Source organism: Heptranchias perlo, chromosome 14, assembly GCF_035084215.1.
Source record: "Heptranchias perlo isolate sHepPer1 chromosome 14, sHepPer1.hap1, whole genome shotgun sequence".
Classification (NCBI taxonomy): domain Eukaryota; kingdom Metazoa; phylum Chordata; class Chondrichthyes; order Hexanchiformes; family Hexanchidae; genus Heptranchias; species Heptranchias perlo.
Window position 1 is genome coordinate 15,958,648 of NC_090338.1, and position 24,780 is coordinate 15,983,427.

Genomic DNA, 24,780 nt, shown 5'->3' on the forward strand with positions numbered 1-24,780 from the left:
TTTTATTATTTGATTATTTTATTTTATTATTTGAATCATAATTCCAGTCAACTGTAATTGGACACAAACTTCAGCAGACTGTGAACAAAGGTCTTTTGGACAAGTCAATGACATAATGTTAATCAGAATGAAACCTTCTGACTCAGAGGTGAGAGTGCCACCACTGAACCACGGCTAACACCTAACGTCAAACCGAGGGCCGTGTGGGAAGTATCGGCCTTTGGCTCCAGACCATGTGGCTTGGATTCTGGTTCACTACATCGGATGTGGAATACCCCAGCATTTGGTGGTGGGAGGAGGGTTTAGGGGGCAGCAAGCAAGACAGGCCAAGACTCAGTCACAGGAGAAGCGTGTACAGATCGACTGGGCTGCTGTGCTGAGTTAGACTGTCCTGTCAGTCGGGTTTTGTGCTGCAGATAAGATTGTGATGACCAGAGAAAACACACTGGGGCATAATATAATGGTGCAGTACAGAAATCCACTGAATGGGGGCTACAGTGAAATGGAATAGACCCAGGTACAGAATGTTAATCCGTGGGAACACAGACGCATTGCTAGAAAAGCATTTCATTATAATGTTTGAGTTTTTAACAGTAAGATTTTTACAATAATTTTATATCATATTAATACAGCCAGAGCAAGGTTCTTTGAGGGTCAAAGGTGACAAATGATGTCAGCAAAAAAAATTCTCATGTTTGTTTTATTTGAGTGTTTATTAATATTATTGCTTTGTAACGATGCTGCAAGGTGTACTCCAAATATACCAGGAAGGATATGTGTGTCTTCTGTGAAAGAATGTGCATGATATGGCATAAAGCTAGATCAAAATAACATATCACCATAAGCAATGTTACAGGAGATCCACAAGTCTTTAAAAGTATTCCAAATGTATATTTGAAAATGACATTTCTGGACCGAGATACTCCATGAATGTGTGTTTATTTTCTGTCTTGTAACCCTGAAATCAATTGACAAAACCCCAAACATATACATCTGGTTCTATAAACATCCATACTTTGACAAAAAAAAATCTTTGTTTCTCCCATCCTTCCTTCCTCAAATTATCCACACGTAAATTAGGATCTTCTACTTAATTACTGGGCCACAGATAACGGATTATTCATTTCCATCTGAAGCTCTTTGATTCTGAGCAAATATGAAAACAAGACATTAGACTTCTAGCTTCAATTTGAATTCCACTTCATTAGCCTAAAGATCTATTCAAGGGCTATAATCAAATTGTTACACACAGATTGAATTGTGTATTTGTCTACTTACAGCATCTGAAAGCTGCAGGTTACATTGTTCATCTTGGGTAGGACCTTTGATACAAGAACAATTAAATATTAAAGTAAATATGTTTGAAAAAAATTATCAAAATGTTGCTGTCGAGATATCGCTTGTTAATTACCTGGTCTTCTATTTTGAAAAATGACAGTAGCGTAAAGAATTTCTTGAGTGTTTAGCTCTGAGTTTGGAATTATATTACTGCAGTTAGGTTCCCTTTGATCTTCGTTGTCTGTGAAGGATGAGTTGAATCAATTTTCCAGTTACATAAAGGTTTGAGAAATTCATCTACCGCGGTTTGCATTTTCTATCAATATCAGCTGCTGGTTCATAGCATCAGGGATGGTAAACATGAATGTTTAGTGTATTTTGTGCCTTTTGTATTTTTCCTGTGATAGACTTACTTCGCTTGAGAACTGGACAACATGGGGAGTGAGTTTAAGCAGAGGTTCTCCCGCTGGTCTACCATAACTTCGGCGGAAGAACCATGGAAACCTTGGTAAAACGGAATAAAGACGAGTGCTATCCCCTGTACACTTGGATTAAGACTCCTCTTAGGAACTCATGCTCAGCAGAGTAGAACACTGCTACAATCAGATCCATTGGTCAACTGGAACCCTCATCGAGCAAACCATTGGTGTCCTCGGACAGTGATTCAGATGTCTGGACAATACAGCCCAGAAAGTGTGTCTTGTATGCTATTGGTTTGCTGTATGCTGAATAGATTTGCTGTACAATGGGGGCAACACATGGAGCCACCATCAGAGAAGGACTTTCAGCATGACGAGGGAGGAGACACTGATGATATGGAGGATGGGGAGGAAGCAGGAGTGGTCCAACAGTTTCCAGCGGCCTGAAGAGAACTTCAGCAAAACAATCTGTGCTCCCCGGTGTTAAAGTCACGCCCAGTCCTACCACCCTACAATTAACAGTGTCACCCAAATACCAAAGTTGATATTCATGTTAACTAACATTGAAAGATCACCAGCCACTGAAGGAACACAAAGATTTCAAATCGCACTGAAGTTTTACTGGCTACAGAAAGGCTTATTTCTCACCCTGGTATGAGTCCCAATAGTGCCTGTCAAAAGTGCTCTTTCACCTACTTTACTGCCACCCACCCCCACCTCGCTCCAGTGGCTGTAACATGGGAGGAGGGAGAACATAAGAACATACAAACATAAGAAAAGGAGCAGGAGTAGGCCATGCGGCCCATCGAGCCTGCTCCACCATTCAATCAGATCATGGCTGATCTTCAATCTCAACTCCACTTTCCTGCCCTAGCCCCATATCCCTTGATTTCCCCTAGAGTCCAAAAATCTATCTATCTCATCCTTGAATATACTCATGTAAGGAATCTTACAACACCAGGTTATAGTCCAACTGTAACCTGGTGTTGTAAGATTCCTTACATTTGTCAACCCCAGTCCATCACTGGCATCTCCACATCTTGAATATACTCAATGACTCAGTATCCACAGCCCTCTGGTGTAGAGAATTCCAAAGATTCACAACCCTCTGAGTGAAGAAATTCCTCCTCGTCACAGTCTTAAATGGCCGACCCCTTATCCAGCGTCTATGCCCTCTAGTTCTAAACTCTCCAGCCAGCCAGGAGGTTGATATGGCTTATGGGCTCATAATATGCCTGTGGACCTTGACCTCTAGAAGCTCAGGTCTGAGAGGGCCCAGCTGCAGAATATCACAACTTGGCCTCTGTCAGGGCAGTCTGGCCCAGTATGCTGCCTGGCTCCAGAACGGGCAATGGCTCAAAGGGTCATGAGAGTACAGAAGTGTCATCATGAGAGAAGGCATCATGTTCCATTCCATAACATGACTGCCCCTGGTCTGGGCTACTACTTAGCACCTACTGATCTATGAGAGTGCAGACCCTAGAAGATCAGTGATCCATGTGAAGACCCTATCCATTCTCTCTCCTCTCCTATCCAAGGCAGAGGAGATGGTTGAGCCCACAGTCTGCATGACCATCGCATGAGCATCCCTGAGCGAGGCAATACTGGTGTTATCGCCTCCTCGAGGGGGTGGGGGGGAGGGGGCATAGCTGACCAGATACTCCATGGTTGGCTGCAGACTATCAATGCCACGTGTGATACCCACACTTCACCATCCTATCCAACATGTTTTAGAAACTGCCTGGTAGGCAGTCTAATGCAGTCATCAATTGCTGGTGCAATGAAATCACCTTTCTCTTAAATGCTGGATTCTCCAAGTCTCATCTCTGTCCTCTTCAGCAATGCTAGGATGTGAGCTGGTGCTCTGGTTAGCTGTGCCCTGGGCGTCACTTGGCACCTCCATCTGCTCACTTCTGCTCAGTGAACCCTCCAGTGCAATCCCCTAAAACTATCTAAGTCATGTGGGGCACCTATTTCCGTGTAGGTGCTCATCAGGGCAAGAGCAAGTGAGGGTACATTCTCCTTAGGGCTTTCACCATCAGTCTGTCTGGTACGAGTGACTGAATCATCTGCAGACACCTATTTCTCTTACCTGGTTCATTGATCCTCCTCCTCATTATTGCTGCAATGATGCACAGAAGCAGCACAAGAGCCACAGAAATGAGAATATAGTTCAAATAAGCAATCTTATTCCTCTCTGTTTGAAAAAAAAAATCATATCATTGAGGATTTAGATATAAAATTTTACATTTTTAAAGTGTTGATGTTATGGAATATCTCCCTCACTCCCAACCCAGATTAGTTGGTGTGAACGATACCATTATCTACGCTAATCAAAGGATTGTTAAAAATCTTCAGGGTTTTCCACCAAACAGTTTAATACAAAAACCTTCAATAGCTTCCACTGCGCGACGATGTACTTTATTTTGAATTTTAAATGACAGGCTGCATTTAAAATAGATTGACAAAAGGACACCAATTCCCACTGTATCTCAGCTGTATTCTGGTCAATTATCCCCCCTTTTCTCCTGAAGGTTGGCCTGGAGAATATTCTATGAGCACTGTCTACCCTCTGGCACCTCACCCAAATGGCCATTATTCATCTGTAAGCCTTGAAGGCAAATGTTGACAGGCTATTTCTCCTTGGCAGTAACCAAAGCCGAGCTCACTTGTGACCTCACCTGATGCCCACAAATGTTCACTTCCTGTAGTGGTCGATGACTAGAAATCAGGGGCAGCATCCCTGGTCAATTGTGGCCTCCCTAACTCAATTAGCTCAAATTATGTTCACCGCCACAGCTCAGATAAGCCTTAGATGATAGGGGACCAGAGGTCAATCCTGGGGCCTTCCTTGTCTGTATGGTTCAGCTACTCTCTGGATAAACTACCTGAGCCATTAATGAGCTGATGGCTGTAGCTCTTCAATGATGAACTATTGATTGGTTGCGATGATTAAACCCCCCACTATTCTGTGTAAGTATTGAGTGTTGCTAACATAAGTGTAGGGAATGCTATAGAGTTGTTATGGGGTCCCTCAGTGTGATGAAGCTGAATAAAGATCAGCAGAGATATAAATCACTGCCCAGTTATATCAGACTCTCCCATTCATGTTGTAAAAAGTATCAGTGGAAAATGGTGGAAATCTGAAATGAAAATAGGAAATGAAAATAGAAAATGCCAGAAATACCCACTCTCGGGATCAGTAATGTCACCTCAGCTCTCTCATACTTTCAGTATTAGCTCAGCAACCACTCACTGTTCAGGCTCAATAATAGTAGCTCAGTTTCTTCATACTGTCAAGCTCAGTAATAATAATGCAGCTCTCCTCATTATCAGGTTCAGTAATGTTGCCTCAGCCCCTTCACACTGTCGTTACTCAGCTCTCTCACACTCCGGTTCAGTAATGTTACTCAGCTCTCTCCCACTGTTAGGCTCAGTAATATGACCTCAGCTCCCTCACATTGGCAAGCTCCATTATGATGTGGAGATGCCGGTGATGGACTGGGGTTGACAATTGTAAACAATTTTACAACACCAAGTTATAGTCCAGCAATTTTATTTTAAATTCACAAGCTTTCGGAGGCTTCCTCCTTCGTCAGGTGAACAATGTGACGAAGGAGGAAGCCTCCGAAAGCTTGTGAATTTAAAATAAAATTGCTGGACTATAACTTGGTGTTGTAAAATTGTTTACAAAGCTCCATTATGGTAGATTAGTGACCTCCTGCTGTCAGGCTGGGTAATGTCACAGCTCCCTCACACTGTCAGGATCAGTGATGACTCTTCAGCTCTCCTCACACTCAGGTTCAGTAATATTAGCTCAGCTCCTTCACACACAGGTTCAGTGATATTACTCAGCTCCCTCACACTCAGGTTCAGTAATGTTACTCAGCTCCCTCACACTCAGGTTCAGTAATGTTACTCAGCTCTCTCACACTCAGGTTCAGTAATGTTACTCAGCTCCCTCACACTCAGGTTCAGTAATGTTACTCAGCTCCCTCACACTCAGGTTCAGTAATGTTACTCAGCTCCCTCACACTCAGGTTCAGTAATGTTACTCAGCTCCCTCACAGTCAGGTTCAGTAATGTTACTCCGCTCCCTCACACTCAGGTTCAGTAATGTTACTCAGCTCCCTCACACACAGGTTCAGTAATGTTACTCAGCTCCCTCACACACAGGTTCAGTAATGTTACTCAGCTCCCTCACACTCAGGTTCAGTAATGTTACTCAGCTCCCTCACACACAGGTTCAGTAATGTTACTCAGCTCCCTCACACTCAGGTTCAGTAATGTTACTCAGCTCCCTCACACTCAGGTTCAGTAATGTCAGCTCAGCATAGTCAACAGAGTCTATAATTGGGAATTTGGTGAGTGAGGGGATTTTTAAGGTTTGATCTTTATCTAAAATTTGACTAAGTTTGGCATTAAGCATTTAACTTAAATTTAATCTTAACTTGCAGTTTTCAGTTAGTGGTAAACAAGCAGCGTTTTTTTCTTCTTTTTTAAACCAATAAACCCAAAATAAGTGTCAAATAATAATTTTATTACATCGGTCCAGGATGCACTCCAGTCCCTGCGGTGCCCACCGGTCGTGGAAAGCCTCAAGCGTACCGGCAGACACCGCGTGCTCCCTCTCCAGGACCATCCAGGCACGGAGAATGCCGCGGAAGAGAGGCAGACAGTCGGAGCGACCTCCCCCACGGGCCACATCTAACCTGGACCTGTAGATAGCCACCTTGGACAGGCCCAGGTATAGGCCCACGAGGACGTCCACCGACCTGCCCGCACCCGCCCCCCTCGACAGGGCGGCCAAAGATCAGGAGCGTGGGACTGAAGTGCAGCCAGAACTTGAGGAGCAGTCCCCTTAAATAGTGGGAACAGGGGCTGCAGCCTCCCACTCCCTGTGAATAAATGAAACACGGACTCATCCAGGCCGCTGAAATTAACAAGCAGCCTGAAGTGGCAGTTGGTCACCTAGTTAATTAGGTGTCTAGTTAGAACTGGTAATCTACCGTCAGCTGGGGCTGACTCAGGTGATTGGCATTCGAGCTCGCATAACTTCAGAAGGGTTTCACTAACACACAGAGTAGCAGCTTTCCACAGAGTCTATAATTGGGAATTTGGTGAGTGAGGAGGTTTGGTTCAGTAAGGGGTGAGGTGCATTTGTTTAGAGAGAGGAGAGGAGAGGAGAGGAGCGGGCCGAGGGCGGAGAGGAGAGGAGAGGAGAGGAGCGGGCCGAGGGCGGAGAGGAGAGGAGAGGAGCGGGCCGAGGGCGGAGAGGAGAGGAGAGGAGAGGAGCGGGCCGAGGGCGGAGAGGAGAGGAGAGGAGAGGAGCGGGCCGAGGGCGGAGAGGAGAGGAGAGGAGCGGGCCGAGGGCGGAGAGGAGAGGAGAGGAGAGGAGCGGGCCGAGGGCAGAGAGGAGAGGAGAGGAGAGGAGAGGAGCGGGCCGAGGGCGGAGAGGAGAGGAGAGGAGAGGAGCGGGCCGAGGGCGGAGAGGAGAGGAGAGGAGAGGAGCGGGCCGAGGGCAGAGAGGAGAGGAGAGGAGAGGAGAGGAGCGGGCCGAGGGCAGAGAGGAGAGGAGAGGAGAGGAGCGGGCCGAGGGCAGAGAGGAGAGGAGAGGAGAGGAGAGGAGCGGGCCGAGGGCAGAGAGGAGAGGAGAGGAGAGGAGTGGGCCGAGGGCGGAGAGGAGAGGAGAGGAGAGGAGCGGGCCGAGGGCGGAGAGGAGAGGAGAGGAGAGGAGCGGGCCGAGGGCAGAGAGGAGAGGAGAGGAGAGGAGCGGGCCGAGGGCAGAGAGGAGAGGAGAGGAGAGGAGAGGAGCGGGCCGAGGGCAGAGAGGAGAGGAGAGGAGAGGAGAGGAGCGGGCCGAGGGCGGAGAGGAGAGGAGAGGAGAGGAGCGGGCCGAGGGCGGAGAGGAGAGGAGAGGAGAGGAGCGGGCCGAGGGCAGAGAGGAGAGGAGAGGAGCGGAGAGGAGCGGGCCGAGAGGAGAGGGCCGAGAGGAGAGGAGCGGGCCGAGGGCGGAGGGGAGAGGAGGGGAGAGGAGAGGAGGAGAGAGGAGGGGAGAGGAGGGGAGCGGGCCGAGGGCGGAGGGGAGAGGAGAGGAGAGGAGCGGAGCGCAACAATCGCCAAACAGGAGGGTTCTCTCCCTGTCGGGGAACACTTCAGCAGTCATGGACATTCATCCACCGACCTTCGGGTAAGCGTACTCCAAGGCGGCCTTCGAGACACACGACAACGCAAAATCGTCGAGCAGAAAATGATAGCCAAGTTCCGCACCCATGAGGACGGCCTCAACCGGGATCTTGGGTTCATGTCACACTACACGTAACCCCACCAGCGAACAAATGTTATCTGTTTTTAATATAACGGGTCATTGACTGTCTTCCTTCTCTCTCTCTCTCTTTCTTTTTTTGGGGGGGTTTGTATATTCGGTGGCCTTTTTGGGTGACACCTTTCTGTCTGCTCACTGTGATTGCCTTGGCAACGGGCAGTAATCACCAAGCATTGTTCTGTGATTTTAAAATGCGAAGGATTCGAAAATGTCATTTCCATACCGTTCACCTGACGAAGGAGGAAGCCTCCGAAAGCTTGTGGAATTAAAAATAAATTTGTTGGATTATAACTTGGTGTTGTAAACTTGTTTACAATTGTCAACCCCAGTCCATCACCGGCATCTCCACATTTTGGCAGATAAGGCAAAGGAGAATCCAAAGAGCTTCTACAAATACATAAAGGGCAAAAGAGTAACTAGGGAGAGAGTAGGGCCTCTTAAGGATCAACAAGGTCATCTATGTGCAGAACCACAAGAGATGGGTGAGATCCTAAATGAATATTTCACATCGGTATTTACGGTTGAGAAAGGCATGGATGTTCGGGAACTTGGGGAAATAAATAGTGATGTCTTGAGGAGTGTACATATTACAGAGAGGGAGGTGCTGGAAGTCTTAACGCGCATCAAGGTAGATAAATCTCCGGGACCTGATGAAATGTATCCCAGGACGTTATGGGAGGTTCGGGAGGAAATTGCGGGTCCCCTAGCAGAGATATTTGAATCATCGACAGCTACAGGTGAGGTGCCTGAAGATTGGAGGGTAGCAAATGTTGTGCCTTTGTTTAAGAAGGGCGGCAGGGAAAAGCCTGGGAACTACAGACCGGTGAGCCTGACATCTGTAGTGGGTAAGTTGTTCGAGGGTATTCTGAGAGACAGGATCTACGGGCATTTGGAGAGGCAGGGACTGATTAGGAACAGTCAGCATGGTTTTGTGAGAGGAAAATCATGTCTCACGAATTTGATTGAGTTTTTTGAAGGGGTAACCAAGAAGATAGATGAGGGCTGTGCAGTAGACGTGGTCTACATGGACTTTAGCAAAGCCTTTGACAAGGTACCGCATGGTAGGTTGTTACATAAGGTTAAATCTCACGGGATCCAAGGTGAGGTAGCCAATTGGATACAAAATTGGATTGACGACAGAAGACAGAGGGTGGTTGTAGAGGGTTGTGTTTCAAACTGGAGGCCTGTGACCAGCGGTGTGCCTCAGGGATCGGTGCTGGGTCCGCTGTTATTTGTTATTTATATTAATGATTTGGATGAGAATTTAGGAGGCATGGTTAGTATTTTGCAGATGACACCAAGATTGGTGGCATTGTGGACAGTGAAGAAGGTTATCTAGGATTGCAACGGGATCTTGATAAATTGGGCCAGTGAGCCGATGAATGGCAGATAGAGTTTAATTTAGATAAATGTGAGGTGATGCATTTTAGTAGATCGAATTGGGCCAGGACCTACTCCGTTAATGGTAGGGCGTTGGGGAGAGTTATAGAACAAAGATCTAGGAGTACAGGTTCATAGCTCCTTGAAAGTGGAGTCACAGGTGGATAGGGTGGTGAAGAAGGCATTCAGCATGCTTGGTTTCATTGGTCAGAACATTGAATACAGGAGTTGGGATGTCTTGTTGAAGTTGTACAAGACATTAGTAAGGCCACACTTGGAATACTGTGTACAGTTCTGGTCACCCTATTATAGATAGGATATTATTAAACTAGAAAGAGTGCAGAAAAGATTTACTAGGATGCTACCGGGACTTGATGGTTTGACTTATAGGAAGAGGTTGGATAGACTGAGACTTTTTTCCCTGGAGAGTAGGAGGTTTAGGGGTGATCTTATAGAAGTCTATAAAATAATGAGGGGCATAGATAAGGTAGATAGTCAAAATCTTTTCCCAAAGGTAGGGGAGTCTATAACGAGGGAGCATAGATTTAAGGTGAGAGGGGAGAGATACAAAAGGGTCCAGAGGGGCAATTTTTTTCACTCAAAGGGTGGTGAGTGTCTGGAACGAGCTGTCAGAGGCAGTAGTAGAGGCGGGTACAATTTTGTCTTTTAAAAAGCATTTGGACAGTTACATGGGTAAGATGGGTAAAGAGGGATATGGGCCAAGTGCAGGCAATTGGGACTAGCTTAGTGGTATAAACTGGGCGACACGGACATGTTGGGCCGAAGGGCCTGTTTCCATGTTGTAAACTTCTATGATTCTATGATTCTATAATGCATTAAAGTGTCAGCTTCAATCACATGCACAACTCTGAGTGTGGTTAGAATTGGTCTTAATTCCCCAGGTTAGAAAGAGGAGATTTGACCACGTTCCTGTTCCTGATTGCTGTCCAGCAACCACTACTGGAAGGTGTATGTATATGGGCTTCAGGTGAAGACAGAATCAGACTCAGTTATAATGCCCTGTGGTCAAATAGTCCAACAAAACTCACTGTCAATATTTACATATGAATAATGGCCACTTGAGTTATTACCAGAGGTCACCAGTTGACCATAGCTCAGCAAGCAGTCAACAGATTCAGGAGATCAGCAGAAAGAAAGAACGAACTTTCATTCATACAGCACCTTTCATGACCTCAGGACGTTCCAAAGCACTTTATAGCCAATTAAGTACTTTTGAAGTGTGGTCACTGTTGTAACGTAGAAAATATGGCAGCTAATTTGCACACAATAATATCCCACAAACAGCAACATGATAATGATCAGATAATCTGATCTAGTGATGTTGGTTGAGGGATAAATATTGGCCAGGACACCGGAGAGAACTCTCCTGTTCTTCTTCGAAATAGTGCCATGGGATCATTTACATCCACTTGAGAGGGCAGACGGAGCCTCAGTTTAACATCTCATCCAAAAGACAGTGCAACACTCCCTCAGTACTGCACTGGAATGTCAGCCTAGATTTTGTGCTCAAGTCTCTGGAGTGAGACTTGAATCCACAACCTTCTGACTCAGAGGTGAGAGTGCTGCCTTTGAGTCACGGCTGACATCTGAAAAGACAAGACTGGCAAGAGAGAATAAAGTGGTGATAATGAAACCACTCTTTGGGTGTATTTACATTCCAAGTTTAGTGTTGATGCGAAGCAATTTCAGCTTTGCACTGACAGCAGACTTGTGAAGGGTACATTGGGTGTTAAGGTGCAACCTGACTCTAGAGAAAAGTAGAGCACAAGTCCCTGGAGGTGAAGGGTTGAATCCTGACTCCACATTCAGGCTACATTTTGGATGATTTTATTTAGTTCTGCTCTCCACATCGAGCCTCACAAGCAGCGAGCGTGGTAGTAGAGATGTTGACCGATTTTATAACCATAATTGCTGTTAGCAGGGTAGCAGAAACAGAGCCTAGCAACATTACCACATATCACTGCAGCATCAGTGTTAAATGAAACTTCTTTGCACCAATGCTACAATTGCAGTGTAAATGCACCCGATCGGCCATTGAATGTTCAGGTTGGAAGTGCTTAATATCATCTCATAGTATGTGGAGGGCAACACTCATAGTTCGACACTTTAATAATTAAGTCTTATTCTAAATTAAAGATGATCGGTCCTGAAAATGCTATGGTGTAAGTAATGGATTTTGTGCTAGTTATCATTGATATGGCTAGTTCAGTTAAGCTTCATTACAGCTACCAATAGATTTAAATATTTTGCTGTTTACTAACTGCATGTGTACTGTGCATGGCATAGAAAGACTTGCATTTATATAGCAGCTTTCACAAACTCAGGATGACCCAAAGTGCTTTACAGCCAATTAAGTACTTTTGACGTGTAGTCATTGTTGTAATGCAGGAAACATGGCAGCCAATTTGCACAGAGCAAGGTCGCACAAATAGCAATTAAATAAATGGCCAGATAATCTGTTTTAGTGATGTTGGATGAGGGATAAATATTGGCCAGGACACCAGAGAGAATGCCTCTGCTTTTCTTCGAATAGTACCAGGGGATCTTTTACATCCACCTGAGAGAGCAGATGGCACAAATTGGCTGCTGCGTTTCCTACATTACAACAGTGACTACACTTCAAAAATATTTCATTGACTGTAAAGTGCTTTGGGACATCCTGAGGTCATGGAAGGCGCTATATAGATGCACGTTTTTTCTTTCTTTATTGCCAAAGAATAATGAAGGACACTGGAGGCAGGTGAGGGGTTGCGGAGGGTGGGTGTCTTGAAACTTTGACTTTCGTGACTGAGGCGAGAATGCTACCACTGAGCCAAGGCTGACACCTACATATTCATGCTTTCAAAACCACATATGGTATATTAATACTACAACTGTACACAGTATAAAGTGGATTCACTTCACACAAACACTTCAGTTATATGTGGTACTTTTACAAGACTGAGCAAAAAGTCACAGAATGGAGTAGGGCTCTATGTTAATAAACAGTGGGGTGATTGAGAGAAAGTTGCAGTGCCAGAGGGATACAAAATTAGTTCAGAAAATGCATTTGCAGTCTGCTGACCCTTCTCTATGGTACCCTTCCACATGTCCAGCTGGGTTCATTGCACTGCAAAACAGATGAATGCAGATGGAATAAGATGTTGATGAAAGTTCAAACAATGGAATCCCTGTGGCTCTGAACACACAAGACTCATTGGAACAAGTACAAAATCTGGTGGTGTGCCATAGCACTGCTTTGTGCAATTACAAAAGAGGGCACGGGGTAGCAATGGGTAATTATGCAAGATGTTTGCAGTATTGATGCATTGTTACTTTTGAAAGCAAGACTGTTCACTCCCATCATGCACATTATAAAATAAATACAACTCTTACCATTAACTTCAAGCTGGTACGTGATGTAAATTTTTGGCATGGTTCCATTAAATACAAGGCAGGTCCATTTTCTGTTATTTTGCCCAATCTCCTGAATAAACAGCAACAGGCTGTGGTTTCCTTCTCCCGAGGGATTAAATGTTTTCTCTTTGACAAGGATTTTTCTGTCATTTTCCATCCAAACAAGTCTTGTTGCTCCAATAACATGAGAAGCAGAGCAGGTAAGGATAACATTGTCTCCTTCAACCAGACTGTGAGAGGGATTCGCTGTCACTGCAATGAAGGAAAGTCATATTTTCAGTAAAGGAGAATTTTAGGATATTTTAGCCCTAGAATTTCCATTTTTCATACTTAGCTCATTTAAAGAATTTCTCATAATTGTAAAACAATACAGTGATGGGTATTCGTGAATTTTCTGCCCTGGATCTCACATCCATTCAAAGTAATGCAGACTTCTTGCAATCAATTCAAAGGTTAAAATTATAGGATGGAAATTCTCCTCACTGCGGGGGCCACAATAATCAATGAAGTGGTTCCACGGAGCTCAGGAATTTGAACCCACTACTGTTTGATCTCACAGCATAGGGCAATACAGCTCAGCTCAAGAGATTGTCTCTCTTTGGGTCCAAGAAGTTCACAAGATAATTAATGATGTGGAAGACTATTTGGCCCATCTTAGTTTATGAATCTAGAAAGACCCTATAGTCTCCCCATTGCAGTGTCCAATTGTTTTTTAAATGATTCCAGGGTTTTCGCCTCCGTTACTCAGCGGCAGATTGCAGATATGGATAACTGAATGTCTAGTTAACCGAAGCCTCCTTAAACATTGCTCCAGTGACATATTGAGGTATCTTTGAGTGTGGGTGGTTTACCTCTGGTGGACTCTAATTTTGTTGCCATTTTGTTTCTCCTCTTCACAGCTCCAACTGGATACTGGATCTGTGCCCCTTGACCTTTTGGCCAGAAAAGGGAGCAGAGAAGGTGCAAATTTGGGAGATTTAAATTGAGAAGGGAAAAAGTAAAGGGCAAAGTGGTTCATGTGTCTGGGCGAATCGAATAACTAGGGCTGTATATAGGGCTTTAAACCACAAAAGGTGGGAGAGGGGTCAAGTGAGGGGAAATTTAGAAATCTAGAGAGAAAAGACAAGGCAATAGAGCAGTGTAGTGATTTGGGTAAAGATAAGCAGAGTGTGACAGGAAGGGACAGAGAGTTTAACGGAAATAGTGCATCAATGAGCAAAGTCAAAGAAGGGAATAATGGTAAAAAGTTAAAACTAAACGCTCTTTGTCTGAATGCAAGAAGCATTCATAACAAGACAGAGGAATTAGTGGCACAAATAAAGATAAATGGGTTTGATCTAATAGCCATTTAACAGAGACGTGGTTGAAAGGTGACCAAAGTTAGGAACTAAATATTCCAGCGTACTTGATGTTTCGGAAAGACAGGCAGAATGGAAAAGGAGGCTGGGGTAGATCTGATATAAAGGATGACATAAGGACAGTAGTGACAGAGGATCTTGGCTTGGAAGATCAGGAAGTAAAATCATTATGGGTGAAGGTAAGAAATAAAAGAGGCAGAAAACACTGGTGGGAGTAGTTTATAGGCCCCCCAACAGTTGCTATACCATTGAACAGAGTATTAATCAAGAAATAATAGGAGATTGCAGCAAAGGTAATGCAATAATCATGGAGGACTTTAATCTTCATATAGACTGGGCACATCAATTGGCAAAGGTAGTTTGGAGGATGAGTTCATGGAATGCATTCGAGACAGTTTCCTAGGACAATATATCGTGGAACCAACCAGGGAACAGGCTATTTTAGGTCTTGTATTGTGTAATGAGACAGGGTTAATTAGTAATCTCATAGTAAAGGATCGCCTGGGGAAGAGTGATCATAATATGATAGAATTTCACATTGAGTTTGAGAGTGACATACTTAAGTCTGAAACGAGAGTCTTAAACTTAAAAAAAGCCAATTATATAGGTATGAGGGATGAGTTGACTAAGGTAGATTGGGAAATTAGATTAAAAAGTATGACGGTAGATAAGCAGTGACAGACATTTAAAGAAATATTTCAGAATTCTCAACGAATATACATTCCATTGAGAAATAAAAACTGCATGGGAAAGGCAATCCATCCATGGCTAACTAAAGAAGTTACGGATTGCATTAGATTAAAAGAAGAGACTTATAATGTTGCAAAGAATAATAGGAAGCCTGAGGATTGGGAAAGTTTTAGAAACCAGCAAAGGATGACCAAAAAAATTGATAAAAAGGGAGAAAATAGAATACGAGAGTAAACTAGCAAGAAATATAAAAACAGATTGTAAGAGCTTCCACAAGCATATAAAAAGAGAGAGTAAAAAAGTAAACATTGGTCCCTTGGAGGCTGAGACAGGAGAAATTATAAGGGGAATAAGGAAATGGCAGAGATGTTAAACAAAATAGTGGGGAATCAAGGGGCAAATGAGAGTGAGGAACTTAAAGTAATTAATATCAGTAGAGAAAAAAATACTTGAGAAACTAATGGGACTAAAAGCTGACAAATCCCCTGAACCTGATGGCCTACATCCTAGGGTTCGAAAAGAGGTGGCTGCAGAGATAGTGGATGCACTGGTTGTGAACTTCCAAAATTCTCTAGATTCTAGAACGGTCCCAGCTGATTGGAAGGTAGCAAATGTAACCCCGCTATTCAAGAAAGGAGGGGGAGAGAAAATCATGTTTAACAATTTTTTTTATTTAGAGTTCTTTGCGGATGGAACTAGCAGGGTAGATAAAGGGGAACCAGAGGATGTAGTATATTTGGATTTCCAAAAGGCATTCGATAAGGTGCCACATAAAAGGTTGTTACATAAGGGGTAAGATCATGGCTTTAGGGTTGGGGGTAATATATTAGCATAAAGGATTGGTTAACAGACAGAAAGTAGGGATAAACGGGTCATTTTCAGGTTGGCAGCCTGTAACTAGTGAGGTGCCACAAGGATCAGTGCCTGGGCCTCAGCTATTTACAATCTACATTAATGACTTAGATGAAGGGACCCAGTGTAATGTATCCAAGTTTGCTGATGATACAAAGGTAGGTGGGAAAGTAAGCTGTGAGGAGGACACAGAGTCTGCAATGGGATATAGACAGGTTAAGTGAGTGGGCAAGAAGGTGGCAGATGGAGTATAATGTGGGGAAATGTGAGGTTATTCACTTTGGTGGGAAGAATAGAAAAGCAGAATATTTTTTAAATGTTGGTGTTCAGAGAGATCTGGGCATCCTCGTACAAGAACATAGGAAGTTAGCATACAGGTACAGCAAGCAATTAGGAAGGCAAATGGAATTTTGGCCTTTATTGCAAGGGGATTGGAGAATAAGAGTAAGGAAGTCTTGCTACAGTTGTACACTGCTTTGGTGAGACCACATCTGGAGTACTGTGTACAGTTTTGGTCTCCTTATCTAAGGAAGGATATATTTGTCTTAGAGGGGGGTCCAATGAAGGTTCACAAGGTTGATTCCTGGGATGAGAGGGTTGTCCTATGATAAGAGATTGAGTAGAATGGATCTATACTCTCTGAAATTTAGAAGAATGAGAGTTGATCTCATTGAAACATATAAAATTCCGAGGGGGCTTGACAGGGTAGATGCTGAGAGGTTGTTTCCCCTGGCTGGAGAGTCTACAACTAGGGGACATTGTCTCAGGATAAGGCTGAAATAGATAGATTTTTGGATTCTAAGGGAATCAAGGGATATGGGGATTGGGCAGGAAAGTGGAGTTGAGGTCGAAGATCAGCCATGATCTTATTGAATGGTGGAGCAGGCTCGAGGGGCCGCATGGCCTGCTCCTGCTCCTATCTCTTATGTTCTTATGTTCAGTTATGTGGCGAGACTGGAGAAGTTGGGATTGATCTCCTTAAAGCAAAGAAGATTAAGGGGAGTTTTAATAGAAGTGTTCAAATTATGAAGGATTTTGATAGAGTAGAGAAGAAGAAATTGTTTCCACTGGCAGGAGGATCGGTAACCAGATGACATACATTTAAGATAATTGGCAAAAAAAAGGGGGAGATGAGGAGAATTTTTTTTACGCAGTGAGTTGTTATGATTTGAAATGCATTGCCTGAAAGATTGGTGGAAGCAGATTCTATAGAAATTTTGAAAAGGGAATTGGATATATACTTGAAAAGTAAAAATTGGCAGGGCTACGGGGAAAGAACAGGGGAATGGGACCAATTGGAAAGCCCTTTCAAAGAGCTGGCACAGGCATGATGGGCCGAATGGCCTCCTTCTGATTCTGGGTTTCTAAGTCAGTGTGACTATAGACACAGGGGAGTAGGCAGAAAGTTTACAATTGTACAAATCCCTTTCACAAAGTATATCTCTCCGTCCTGATATGCTAGAATAGGTATTTATAGAGAATCTCTTAGAACATGTTTGAAATTTATATTAAAAATGTATTTTAGAACAAGATTTTGCTTCATATATGATAAATTTTAAATGCAGGGAGGAAAAATAATAGTCACTTTCTAATAATTGGTCACTGCAGTGTCTTGAATCAGGCATTCAAGATTATAAGGATGGAGGGCATTGTTTACTGTGAGAGCTCATTTTATTACTGTCTGAGGTCATCACTTTTAACTGCAAAAGTTTATTGTTATGTTTGATTGAATTCAAAAATAATCATTTTTACTAAACAGTTCCATTAGTATTTTACTAAGAAATTCCCAATGTTACTGTTCAACTTATCCATTTGTGGCCAGTTGCAGCCTCACTCACACATGAAAACTCCCTCGATATAATTGAAAGCACATGTAAAGAGGTGCAGTGATGGATGCTTCGATGGTGCCTAGGGCTAATCGCCCCCTGTAACAGATCTGTTTCTGGTGAATTCATCTCAAAATAAACTCTACTGCTCCACATAAAGTCACCCTAACCCTAAACCTAAATCTAACCTTAATCCTACCATAGGGAGATGTTTTCTCCGGCTCCACAGTGCATGTTCGGCACAATGGATTCTAAAACTGAGTGAAAAAACCAGCTCGCAGAAGTGCATTGTGACTTTCCTGTGCAATTCCATACAACAGTCTGCCATCAACCATGCTCAAACATTAGGAACACACATTTTATACATTCATGGACTCAGCAGGATGTCAGGGTCTTTGTGAAGTACTTCGAGGCTGAAATTCCATGGGGTCTCACCAATCCCCCACCGTAACTCCGTCAGGAGACCCGCAGCACCCTTCGGGAAACAACAGATATGGCCATTTCTGCCATTTCCCCAGTGCTTTGTTTTTCCAGTTTCCCACCAGAGTTACGACAGGAAGCTGTTGGAATTCGTGCATAATTTCAGCCTAGCTGCCTTTAAGTTCTAGCTCATACCTTTGATGGTTATCAGTTCAATTGTCACCAGTATGCCTGTGTTCATGGAACATCTGTAAGTTCCTGCATCTTCAAACTGTGCAGGGGAAATCTGCAGAGGAAAACTCCTCCCATCAAAGTGTGGTGGACTGATTCGATTCTGATAGTTTAAGATAATTGTATTCCTTTGTTCTTTCCGGTCAGCAGACATTACCTTCCTTCTTGTTCGATGATTATGTTTTTTCCAATACCACACGGAAACATTGTACTCAGCCTTACTTTTACAGTTCAGGTGGAGCGAATTGTGGCTGAAGATTGGCCAGTAACTTGTATACTCCTTACCAAATTCAGCTGGAATAGAGAGACAGATGGGGATTTATAGAAACATGCAAAGAGAGGGCAACACCCATCAGTTGTCATTATCAGTTAAACAACGCTATTGTTTTAACAATGCCTCAATTATTTATTCATGGTTAGGAGGGAACACTTGGTGAAGCATCCAGCATAAGTTAAGAGGAGCAAGTACAGGTGACAGGAGAGGAGAGGGAACCAGCTTATGGTAGGCTTGGGCCTAAATCTCCCTCCATTGCAGGGATTCCAGATTATTACATTATAGCAGTAATTGCTGCACCATCACATGACCTAGCACTAAGAGGTACAAGGCATCCGGAATTCCATAAGGCTCCCGTTACTGAGCAACAAACCAAACTGACTCCTGAGCCAGCACTTAGAAGGAGAACAAGATTAGATAGCAGAAGACACACGTTATACACCGTCATCAGGGGAAGCACCAGGGAAGCAAATATTAATAGGGCCCACAAAGATTTTGCACCTCACTTACCTTTTTGTTCATCTTGGTCTGGTCCGGTCTGATCCCCCCGCCACCCCCCCCCGCAATCCTCTTCCACAGCATGGCCTGATCCAAACCACCACCACCACCAACACCAGAACCAACACCAGAACCAACACCAGAACCAGCAGCTTCCTACTGCTCTTTCTGCTGTCCTGCAGTTTTCAAGATGGAAGCTCTTTCAGCCTCTTCAAACTTCCTGGGCCTGAAAACTGAATCCAGATTAGTATGAAAATGCTGCTCATTTATTGATCTAAATGCAGCAATCAGGAAGCAGCTTTTCTAATCCTCTCGGCATAGGGAGTTTGAGCTTCTTAGGGAAGTCTTCACATCAGGGAAACAGAAGGAAGGAACTGCAGGTAGGGCTAAATGAGCTTGTGTGCTGGTTTCGGCCTGTAAGCCACATCTTGGGCACTGCTGACTTAAGGTACTTTTCAGAAACTGTTTGCAACAGTGGTACATCAGCAAGTAATATTTACTGTAAGGTAGACTTTGTACTTACACATACTGAAGTACAATTCTATATAAACAGTGAGAACAGTTCTTCCATTATCTTGTATTCCACATGCATATCGTTCTGCATCATCTGCTTGAACATCCCTGACTATCAGATAGACTGTGTTATTCAGCTGGATCTGGTCAGTATTGTTCCTCCCGTTCTGCTGAGATGAGTCTCTTGATTTCCATTGAAGACTGGCTGTATCTGCGAGTCTGGAGATGGTACAATTGAGGGTGACGTCACTGCCTGTAAACTGATACCGGGGATCTCGCTCAACTATGTGAAAAAGAAACAAAATAAGAACGACACAGGGAACAGTATAACGAAAGGGATTAGAATCCATTGGTATTATTGCCACTAGTGATGGTTTAAAATAGAATATAGACTCTTACAACACAGTAGGAGGCCGATCAGCCCATCGTGCCTGTGCTGGCTCTTTGAAAGAGCTACCCAGTTAGTCCCACTTCCATGCACTTTCCCTGTAGCCCTGAAAAATTTTTCTTTTCAAGTATATAGTTTCAGGAAGTGAGTAAATCTGACATGCATCAGCTGCAAGGCTGTACGTTTTAAAAAGTGAATCCAGCTTAGCAGAGGGAAGCTAAACTAGACGGTTTCATAGAAACATAGAAAATAGGAGCAAGAGTAGGCCATTCGGCCCTTCAGGCCTGCTCCGCCATTCAAAATGATCATGGCTGATCGTCTAACTCAGTTACCTGTTCCTGCTTTTTCCCCATATCCCTTGATCATTAAGAAATATATCTATGTCCTTCTTGAGAACATCTAATGACTTGGCCTCCACTGCCTTCTGTGGTAAAGAATTCCACAGGTTCACCACCCTCTGAGTGAAGAAATTTCTCCTCATCTCGGTTCTAAATGGCATACCCCGTATCCTGAGACTGTGACCCTTGGTTCTGGACTCCCCAGCCATCGGGAACATCCTCCCTGCATCTAGTCTGTCTAGTCCTGTTAGAATTTTATATGTTTCGATGCGATCACCTCTCATTCTTCTAAACTGTAGTGAATATAGGCCTAGTCAACCCAATCTCTCCTCATACGTCAGTCCTGCCATCCCAGGAATCAGCCTGGTAACTTTTGTTGCACTCCCTCCATGGCAAGGACATCCTTCTTCAGATAAGGAGACCAAAACTGCACACAATACTCCAGATGTGGTCTCACCAAGGCCCCGTACAACTGCAGTAAGACATCCCTGCTCCTGTACTCAAATCCTCTTGCAATGAAGGCCAACATACCATTCGCCTTCCTAACTGCTTGCTGCATCTGAATGCTCACTTTCAGCGACTGGTATACAAGGACACCCAGGTCTCGTTGCACCTCCCCTTTTCCCAATCTATCACCATTCAGATAATAATCTGCCTTTCTGTTTTTACAACCAAAGTGGATAACCTCACATTTATCCACGTTATACTGCAATTCATTTCAATTTATTCCTGTGTTCTTGGTAAAATCAATGATACTTTGTAATGAAAGAGGAACATAGGAAAATACAGGACTGGAAAGTACTGGAAAGTCCATCTGGCCAGTCCCAAAAATTGATGCCTCTTGATCACCCAATCTCTCAAATGTCTGTCTAATTCTCCCTTAAATTTAGATGTGCAGGTCAGCAGGTCCCATAGGATTTTCCACCATTATGGATGGAAACTCACTGACCTCCACACAGGAAATCCCGATATATAATCCTGGTGTATGAAGGAGTATGGATTCATTACCTCTACCCTAAAAGGTCCGTTAATACATTGTTAGTTCAATGGTGTAATGTCTCTTGTGTCAATATTTCCAGACATTATTTGTCTATTGACACCAGATATATTCCCACAATATATTAGTCAAACTATCCCATCATTTTCATCTACTTTATTTACATCTGATTTGTCCAATATTATCCTCAATTCATGGCAGTAACTTTTTTTTTACAAGTCTTCTGTATATTGTTCCTTTCATATTGAAGTGGGGTGAAATATATTAAACCTTCGTTTGAGGCAGACTGCCTCACATTAGAACATTCATTTAATTTAGAAGTTACAACAACTTATATTTCTATACTGCTCCTCAAGTACAGAGAGACATCTCAGAGGGCTTTACAAGACAAAGCTCAAAAATAGATACTGAGCAGAAGGGATGAGGAGGGACAGAATTGTAGAGTGACAGGGTGGGGTGGGGGGAGGCACAATCAATGAGAAGGGTTTTTAGGAGGCTTTTGAAATCAGGGAAAGAGGTGGTAAGATGTAGGTGTTTAGGGGTGAAGGTTCAGAAGTCAGGGGGCATAAGTGACTGAAAGAACAGCCATTGATGGTGCAGTAGAGTGAGTGAGTGGAAAGCTAGCGTCAGAGAAGCAGCGGGTGTAAGACGGATGATATCGCTGAGATAGGGTACGGTGAGGCAATGGAGGGAGCTAAAAGTGAGGACCAGGATCCTCGTCAATTTGCTGGTGCACGTCAAGGACAGAAGTGACAGAGGCACAGTCCTTAGTCTGAATAAGAATGCAGGCCACAGCACAATGCATGACTTGTTGAGGAGATGCTCCTGGGTCTGCACCCATGCCCACTGGGTCGCCTGGCTGCAGTGAATGTCGGAAAATCGGGCAGGATGGACCACACACCTGTAAAGGAACCCACTTGCATTTCCTTCCATTCAAACGCCCAATTTTTGATATTTAGTACGCCCAGGAAATTCAGTGTGCCTGGGCACAGGCCCAGAAAACATCTCCCCTATAGTTTGTGCAGGGGTGGGGGGGAAGGCTTGCATGGACAACATTAGAGAAATTAAGCCCTGAAGTCATACAGCCATGGATTAGAGTTTCAGCAGCCAAAGAGAAGAGATAGAGACAGAGTCAGGTGATGTTTCAGAGGTGGACAAAAGCAGTCTTTGTAAAGGATCAGGGGCAGGGAAGGAAGTTCCGCTCAGGGTCAAACAGTGCGCCATGGTTCTACATCTTTGGACTTAGCCTGGCAGCCAGGGAGGTTGATGGAATTAAGGCCAGAGAAACATAAGATGGCTCTGGTTTTTTTCCGGCATTTAACTGGAGGAAATTTCTCTTAGCCAATTTCTTAAGATCAGACCGATAGTTCAAAAGTGTAGAAACGGCCTCCAGATCAATGGAGGAGGTGGTGAGGGAGAGCTCAATATTAACAGCGAACCTATGGAACCTGACCCAGTGCCTCCAGATGATATCAGGGAGGTACCTTTTAGATGATGGGGAGAGACCAAGAATGGCCCTCTGGGGAATGTCAGAGGTGGCCATGTGGACATGAGAGGAAAAGCCATTGGCAGAGATGTAAGGCCCAATTCTGGAATCCTGGCTGAAATGGTGCTGGGATCATTGAACTCTCCTGAGACTGCACAGCTAACTCACTGGGTTCAGTAATATCAGCTGGAGAATCTCATTACAATATGTTCCCTGAGCATTTTTCACACAAGCGCAGGGTGCACTGTGATTGGCAGAGGAGCAGGAAATCCACAACAGCTTTAAAGGGCAACTGCTCCAATTTCAAGCTGGTCCATTTAGTAGCCTGCTGGGAAATAGTCAATCCAAGGAATGGAAGGTGGTCAAGGGATGGTGGGCAGAACTGCCCTCTTTGATGAAGACAGCTTTGATGTTCTCCAGGATGAGGTGCAGCAGCGGAGGGTAGTCATATTTCAGGCTGAGGCAAATCCTCCGCAATGTTCGCAGCAAACATTCCAGTAGGTGGATACTAAGTCAATGTAATTTTCCATATCCATTGGTCAAGAGAGCAAATGAATAAATAGTCCTCTGGCTTAAAGAAGAACACTAAGGTAAGACTAACCATTAGTTGCTAGCTCAAGTTAAGTCTCAGGTCATAAATTGCATGCCACACTCACTGTGCTTTAAGAATTGTGCCACGCTCAGAAGGGACATTACAATCTGTGACACAAACTTTCAGGTCTTGGACACCTGCACTTGCATGTGTATAATGCTGCAGGTTGAACTTTGTGGCTGATACTTAAGAAAGCTTCTAACGTCTCACAAGACTGTTACATGTTGTGGCACAAATCGAACTGGCATCTGAAACTATTGCTTTGTCATCAATTCACTCAAAGTGAGATGTAGGCTGAACACTGGGGTGGTGACTGTGTTCTCAAATGCTGATGCTGTATGATTTGTCTGGACTTAAAGGAGAAGCAGCCCATAACCCAGAAGAATAGAATAAGGAAGTAGAGAGAACTTAGATACCAGTCTTCAAACTCCTGAGCGATTTCCAATGGTCTCTTCCCACCCAGATCACTGGACATCTGGAAGGAATGGCTGGCAGCCAAGGAATGACAGGAGGAGGCATGATAAAAAAATGATTACTTTTCTCATAATCAAGCAGCAGTTTTTAGTGCAGTATTTTGAGTGAGTAATCACAATCACAGTAGGATTCCCCTACACAAAATATGAAACATTTATTATTGTATAGTAATGGTTGAAGGCTCTCTTGTCTAGTTCTCATACCTTGTTCTACCCACCTTTGATAATAAATATTTCATACTCTTTCAGTATTCTCTCCTCGGGTTCTGTCTGTCTGCAGGTAAACAGTCCTGCAGCTTCAAATGCAGCATTTTCAATTTGAAGATCAAGAGAGTCATTTTTCTGATTCCATTTGATTCCGTTGTTTGTCATATCTCCGCTGCCCCTCTCTGCTCTCCAGTTTTGACCCTCTGCCTTCATTTTGACTAATGTCTTCATGCTGCGTTGCCCAAAGTGTGGGGTCCATTCCCACACAACAGTGCCTTTGGCAGGAATATCCGATCCATTTAGGACAATGTGTCTTTTCCCCTCCGGAAAGTAAATATCAATGGGATCTTCTGCAAGAAAGTAAAATACTTCAGGGGCTTTTAAAATAATTACAATTCGTTCAGAAAACAGAACTTTTACTAAAAATACCAACTGTAGAAAAGAAAGAAAGCAATGAAAGATTTATACTAGTGGGATATTCCAACACTGGTTTCAATAGGCTTGCAATTTATTTCTGTTTCCTTAAGTTTTAATTCAGCAGCAGTTCATTCACTGACGTGATTGATTGTCGATACAGTCTTTATCTAAAAATTAGAAAGCGATGATTCTTTTGTGAAAAGGTACAAAATGAGAAAGAGCTCGGTCGCACCTGAAGTGCGCTGCCCAAGCTATCTATAAACTTGTTCTAAAATTACTGGTCGCTTACCTTGTGTGAAAACGGACCCAGGTAGGAGGACAAAGAAACAGATCATCAGCCCTCTCAGCATTGTGCCGCAGGCAACTTGACTCTCTGCTTGTTGCTGTCCTTGTATGCAACG

At 43.8% G+C, this 24,780-nt stretch overlaps 1 protein-coding gene across 2 annotated transcripts; it reads right to left on the reverse strand.

Annotated features, from left to right (window-relative positions):
• LOC137332068 (uncharacterized) lies at positions 1–24,780 on the reverse strand. 2 transcript variants are annotated; one of them, XM_067995790.1, is made up of 9 exons: positions 24,669–24,780; positions 23,974–24,312; positions 19,492–19,764; positions 18,161–18,490; positions 12,799–13,071; positions 3,790–3,894; positions 1,412–1,519; positions 1,279–1,322; positions 1–1,146 (listed from the first exon to the last, which is right to left on the reverse strand). In XM_067995790.1, the coding sequence occupies exons 1-9, from the start codon at positions 24,727–24,729 to the stop codon at positions 1,117–1,119; spliced, it is 1,563 nt and encodes a 520-aa protein (XP_067851891.1). In that variant the 5' UTR covers positions 24,730–24,780; the 3' UTR covers positions 1–1,116. The 2 variants fall into 2 exon arrangements, with proteins under 2 accessions (XP_067851891.1, XP_067851892.1); XM_067995791.1 differs by lacking the exon at positions 1,412–1,519.

Excerpts from the sequence above, each read along its gene's own strand:
- LOC137332068 (XM_067995790.1), bottom strand. The coding sequence starts at position 24,729 with ATGCTGAGAGGGCTGATGATCTGTTTCTTTGTCCTCCTACCTGGGTCC. Across the intron at positions 18,491-19,491 it reads AGAATTGTACTTCAGTATGT|CTGAATTTGGTAAGGAGTAT; the intron begins GTAAGTACAAAG and ends TCTCTATTCCAG. Across the intron at positions 1,323-1,411 it reads TTTTCAAAATAGAAGACCAG|GTCCTACCCAAGATGAACAA; the intron begins GTAATTAACAAG and ends CTTGTATCAAAG.